General features: G+C 33.6%; 1 protein-coding gene across 1 annotated transcript; it reads right to left on the reverse strand.

The window, feature by feature from the left end:
* Positions 1-5,828, reverse strand: LOC134267736 (uncharacterized). Its single transcript, XM_062749951.1, has 8 exons — positions 5,763-5,828; positions 2,719-2,790; positions 2,436-2,489; positions 2,036-2,095; positions 1,776-1,859; positions 493-552; positions 316-396; positions 1-94 (listed from the first exon to the last, which is right to left on the reverse strand). Exons 1-8 carry the CDS (start codon positions 5,799-5,801, stop codon positions 23-25), a joined length of 522 nt encoding a protein of 173 aa, XP_062605935.1. The 5' UTR covers positions 5,802-5,828; the 3' UTR covers positions 1-22.
* Between the last annotated feature and the right edge of the window lie 605 nt (positions 5,829-6,433).

Genomic DNA, 6,433 nt, shown 5'->3' on the forward strand with positions numbered 1-6,433 from the left:
TTAATGACTAATTAATAAGTCATTAATTTCTCCTGCCGCAGCAAGAAGTGCATCTAAAGAAGTTAAGGATTCGGGAGAAAACACCTCGTCTGGGCTGTATAAAGAAAAAGAAAATATGTTTGAAAAAGAAACGAATTCTATGCCTTTTTCTGCTTCAGGGAAAACATGGTATAATTCAAAGTGAGTCTTACCAAGAAAACATCCCTTTTAAAATAGGCTTTCTTCTGTTACAACATGTTGATTCATGCAATGGTTAGGAAAACCCATAAATAATACTGAGTAAGATATTAAGTTTACATTATGAGAAATACTCACCTCAGCAACTGTTGCAAATCGGTTTTCAGTTGCTGCCATAGAAAATGCATTTCGTATAGATGTAGTTGACATCTTCCTGGCCTATGGCAAATAGGGATACAAATTTAAAACGTTAATTTTGAATTAATATTTCAATATCTTTTTTATAACTAAAATATTATTATTATTTTTGCATACCTCCATCTCCATTGTCCTTGACAGGATCATGTTGACAGCAGGGATGGAAGCACTGCTCGTCTAAAACATTACCAAAAAAAAAAATATTATCATATCGGTAAAATCATGTAAGATTACTTATTGTTGTCAATCTGTATAAATTTCGAATGAATAGAAATTCTTTGACGATCAAAACATTGATGAATTTGAATAGTCTTACTTTCTTCCTCATTGTTTCTAGGCAAAATAACAAAAAAACATGTATTTTTAAAAAAATCTTTGTGAAACACTACCCCCAACCCCTGAATGAGCACTCATGGTGAAGGTCAAAGTTTCTCAAATACAAGCAGAATCCAAGGTCCAAAGGTCAGTATTACTGGTATCCAAAGAAAGGTCTCTGCAAAAGGAATACACTTGTAAAGATGAAACCCTTGTACCAACCATTCAGAAAGTATGGTCAAAGTTAAACAATTTTTCAAGAGTACAGGTCATATAGTTAAAATATATTATAAATTCTTAAATTTACCTTTAAATATGTCTTAGAAAAGGTCGATATTTCAAGAAGGTCAATTTTTAAGAAAGGTGAAAAAATGGTGGTACACAAAGGAAGGTCTTACCAGAAGGCACAAAAACATATGTGAAATACTAAAGTCCTAGGACCAAAAATTTAAAAATTGTGATTCAATTTCTTTGAAAAGAGGATTGAATTTCAAGGGCAAAGTCAAAATGTCTGAAAACCAGGAGAGCTGAAATGCACAAGTAAAATATAATAGTCCTTGCTCTGACCATTCAAAAAGAGATGGCAAAGGTTAAATTATTTCAAAAAAGGTCAAATTCCATGCATGGTCATGAATATTTATGTATTTGCATCCAACAAAAAATCCATTAGAAACACACTTGAAATATAGAGGCCATGGCCCCAACCGTTCAAAAGTTATAATTTATTCAAGGTTAAGGTTAAGTAAACATTCCAAAAGTCGGTCAAACTTAAAGGCCAAGAGGTGAAATATCAAAGAACCACAACAGAAGGTCTTGATACAAGGCATACAAAAGTTATAAGAAAGATTCAAGTTTTATGGACAAAAGACAGAATGGCCAGACAGACGGACAGAAAGACCAAAAATCTTCCATTACGGTAGCATAATTTTTTGATTTGGAAACATAAGTTAGCTCCTGCTTCTTCAAGACATTGCCTGACTAAAATAGAAAATCATAGCAGTTATCATGTAATGAATTTCTTCAAAAATTTATTTAGTAATAACCGTAGATATACGACTGACAAAAGATATTCTGCTCTGTATTACCTGGGCCATTGTTTCATCATTCCTGCCCTTCTCGGCAGCCGCTGAGAAGGCATTTTGAATAGCCGTTTGGCTCATCTTTTTGGCCTAAGAAAATAGCAAAGATTTAAACAAACTTTAAAAATCATTAGGGAAATATAAAAGATATTAATAGCTAGTTTTTAGTTAATCAAGGTATAAAAATATGTCCGGGTATCCTTGATTATCTTTTTAGTTACAAAATAGGGTGTGTGTGGGGGGGGGGGGGGGGTGTCGTCGCATACCTGTAAAATCCGCTTTTCATCCAACGGGCTTTTGAACAAAATGGAGGACATTCTTCGTGCCTATAGTATAATCAAGAACAATGGTTTGATAAAAGCATGTCTTCTCATATTGATAAAATATATAAGACGAGAAAAGACATAGAGAAAAAAAAACAGCCAGGGGACAAGAGGGAATTATACCCCTTTTATGTATATGAACACAGTCATTGTATGATTACTAGTACTTCGTATTGCAAAATACAAATATTGGTATTATTAGTTCTTCTGCTAATGTTTTTGAAGTTAATACAAAACAATACAAAACAAAATAATTAATGTATGCTAGAAATTTGATTTTTATCAATTCTTTCTATTCCGTCCTTCTTGTTAACACATACAAACTATAATTATAGTGCCTTACCTCTGCTAACATCCTGTTTTCCTCCAGAGCAGAATCAGGCACGGACGTGGTCGACTTGAACACAAAATAAATGATGGTGTTGGTAAAGATGGTATAATATATCAAAAGACGCCAATGAATTAATTTGTAACTCTAACTAATAAATATTTTTTATGTTTTCTGGATTTTCACTTGGTAATGTATGTACATATAATCATTATATTTTTTATTCCGTACAAATAAAAAACGAGAAGAAAAAAAAAGCAAGCGAACAAATAACATATTGTATCCCCTGCAGACCCACCTCAAATTCTTCATTCGAGCTCGAGAGGACAGCTAGAGCGTCTCTATATATACTGGAGCCGCTAGATGAAGCCTATAAACGTGAAACAATGCACTATGAATGACTATATGTCATATAATGAGTACAGCATTTACTTAATTTATAAGGGTCATACATGTAGCCGCCGAAACCGAGGAGGAGGGGGATAACAAGCCAACCCCCCCCCCCCAATCTGCCCCAAACTATTTTTTGCAAAAGATAGACATATTATTATAAGCCTTGAGAATTGTGGTTCAGTTCTGCCAACTCCTTTTTTGTTGCTGGATGAACCCCTACTCCCTTTCAATTTGCTTCTTACGCCTTTACATTGATGGTACCCTTACCAATTTTTACTTTAAACAAGCTAATTCAGAGAATTTGTGTCCCCTGCTTAAGGAAAAAGTAAAACATGCGCAGTTCGGGGGAGAGTTGGATCCCCCTCACTGAATTTGTAGAATTATTAAATGTATACATGCATGTATACTGAAGCAAATAAAATATACCATTATGGATATAAAGATTTAATTGCTTATTCTTTATCATGTGTATAGAATATTCTTTTTATATGGAATATTTATCACACTGTAATGATGATTTTATGAGTTTCACTTTGTACAAGCCAGACCTCGTGAATTTTTCATTTCGCGTGCTGAATACTATTATTTCGTAAAAAAAAAAAAAGTATTTCAAAAAAAAAAGGTTGTACGCCCGGGACTTGAACTAGGTCTCACATGTGAAGCGAGAAACATACCACTAGACCACGGAATCGCTTTGCATAGAGTAAAGTATATGCAGAAGTGAAGTCACATACATGTATATATTCATGTTCGGTATTGTCAAAATTTTACACAATCCATGGTGTTTGATTTATTTAACCTTTATCAAACAGTTCTAATAGATGTAATAAGAACATAAAGTCCGCCGAGAACCTGTTTTATACGCAATAACTCTCCTCATACCCTGTGCTAAAAATAGCGACATGTAATACTATAAATACTAACAAAACAAACGGAATGGGGCACTTTGGAAGGGGTGAGAGAGGTCCTAGGGAGTTTTGGTATAAAATTACATTGAATAAGCTCAAAATCTTCTTGAAATATCGCCCGGAAATGATAGTGTTACACACAGACAGAATGTAAATTTACGACTTTGACCTTTTGACCTCAAAATCAATAGGGGTCTTCATTAGGCAACAGGGAGTTGTTATGTAAAATTTCATTGCAATAGCTCAAATGGTTCTGAAGATATCGTGTGGAAACGAAAGTGTTATAACAGACAGAATTTGCGTATTTATGACCTTGACCTTTGATCTATTGACCTTAAAATCAATAGGGTTCTTCTTTAGTCCATAAGGAGTTGCTATGCTAAATTTCATTTGCAAAAGCTCAAAGGGTTCTTGAGATATCGTGTGGAAACGAAAGCGTTACAGACAGACAGAAAGACGGACGGACAAATCCAAATTAATATCCCCCACTTTTCAAGTGGGGGACAATAAATTAAACATTCAGATTCTGTAAAAACATAGCTTTTGTGTTTGAAATATACACGCATGTAATAACTGATTACTAGTACATTACACATGTTATTTAATTAAATCCATCAGTGACAACTTATATCATTTCATTAAGTAGAGAATATATCATTATTGTCCCCCGCTTGAAAAGTGGGGGATATTAATTTGGGTTTGTCCGTCCGTCCGTCTTTCTGTCTGTCTGTAACGCTTTCGTTTCCACACGATCTCTCGAGAACCCTTTGAGCTTTTGCAATGAAATTTAGCATAGCAACTCCCTATGGACTAAAGAAGAACCCTATTGATTTTGAGGTCAAAAGGTCAAAGGTCAAGGTCATAAATAAGCAAATTCTCTCTGTCATAACACTTTCGTTTCCACACGATATCTCTAGAACCATTTAAGCTATTGCAATGAAATTTACATAACAACTCCCTGTGGCCTAATGAAGACCCCTATTGATTTTGAGGTCAAAAGGTCAAAGTTCAAGGTCGTAAATTTGTACATTCTCTCTGTGTGTAACACTATCATTTCTGGGCGATATTTCAAGAAGATTTTGAGCTTATTCAATGTAATTTTATACCAAAACTCCGTAAGACCTCTCTCACTCCTCTCAAAGTGCCCCGCGCCGTTTGTTTTATTAGTATTTATAGTATTACATGTCGCTATTTTTAGCACAGGGGCATGATGAGAGTTATTGCGTATAAAACAGGTTCTCGGCGGACTTTATGTTCTTATTACATCTATTAGAACTATTTAATATAGGCTAAATAAATCAAACACCATGGATTGTGTAAAATTTTGAGAATATCGAACATGAATATATACATGTATGTAAATTCAGTTTTGCATATACTTGACGCCATGTAAAGCGATTCCGTGGTCTAGTGGTATGTCTCTCGCTTCGCATGTGAGAAGTCCCGGGATCGAATCTCACTCGATCCTTTTTTTTAAAAAATACTTTTCTTTTTTTTTTTTACTAAATGATAGTATTCAGCATGTAAAATGAAAAATTTATGAGGTTATAAAATCATCATTACAGTGTGATAAATATTCCATATAAACAGAATCTTCTATACACATAATAAAGAATAAGCAATCAAATCTTTATATGCATATTGACATACAAGTACTCAGTATTTTATTTGCTTCAGTATACATGTATACATTTAATAATTCTACAAATTCAGTCAGGGGGATCCGACTTTTTCCCTAAGCGGGGGACATGAATTCTCTGAATTAGCTTGTTATTTTTGTGTAAAAGGAAAGAAGATATATTTTAGTTATTATCTAAAAACAACACAGATATTAGTCTAGGGTATTCTTAAGAATGAAGACACAAATATCAAAATTTGTGTCTGACCCTAAAACCCTACATCCCCACCCCCCATACTTAGTATAATTAACATAACTTTTTATATGGTTAATCCTCTGATTTTTTGTAACATGACCTATCTGCTTGTATTTTGCATTCAACTTTCGTCGCCAACATTAATTTATATAGTTCCAATATTTTACCTCTGCATTTTCACCCGATGTCCCTTGAAAATCATTCATGTTGCTTGTTTACTGCTATTCGCTGGTCTAAAATAAAATAAAGTATGACATATCATAATATTTATAGAGCTAAAGGGAAATTCGATCTGATCTTATATTTTTTCTATTTTAATCGATACAAGTTAATAATAATTTGCGTACATACTTCTACTTACTAGTATACTCACGGTGAACGATTTATATGTGAAGTGGAATTCACGATTTCGACTGACTGATTTCTGTCTCTGTTTCTGGAAGAAGAAAAAACAATTAGCTAATGAGCTAAACATACATGTATCAATGAATTATCTTGCTGTAATGAATATAACATCTAAAACATTTCTACCTTCGACAAGTTGTTGTCTGTGAAGCAATCCGAGACGAGATTTCTATTGTGACGTCATTCCATAGTGACGTGTCACCCAGGTTTAAGTATGAACGATAACTCTTTTTTTTTCGCAGGAATTTTTTTAACGGTTTCTATTTCTTTTCCCGATTTCATGGGGTGTTAATACGATAATGACAAATGTTTGAACAAGGACTGTTAGAAAACAAGGAGTTAAAATTGATATTTTTTTCTCAAAGCATATTTAAAATTTTGTTTATTTCTACTGACATTGAAATAAATACCATTTGCTGTCATGAGACAATGG

The sequence above is a fragment of the Saccostrea cucullata genome, unplaced genomic scaffold (assembly GCF_032062105.1).
Source record: "Saccostrea cucullata isolate Sc308-1 unplaced genomic scaffold, CSIRO_AGI_Scuc_v1 ctg9532, whole genome shotgun sequence".
In the NCBI taxonomy this organism is placed as follows: domain Eukaryota; kingdom Metazoa; phylum Mollusca; class Bivalvia; order Ostreida; family Ostreidae; genus Saccostrea; species Saccostrea cuccullata.

Bases quoted from the DNA above. Each gene is read 5' to 3' on its own strand.
- LOC134267736 (XM_062749951.1), bottom strand. From the start codon at position 5,801: ATGAATGATTTTCAAGGGACATCGGGTGAAAATGCAGAG. The intron at 1,860-2,035 runs GTATGCGACGAC...CTATTTTCTTAG, and splicing joins ATGAAAAGCGGATTTTACAG to GCCAAAAAGATGAGCCAAAC. The intron at 553-1,775 runs GTAATACAGAGC...GTAATGTTTTAG, and splicing joins ATGATGAAACAATGGCCCAG to ACGAGCAGTGCTTCCATCCC.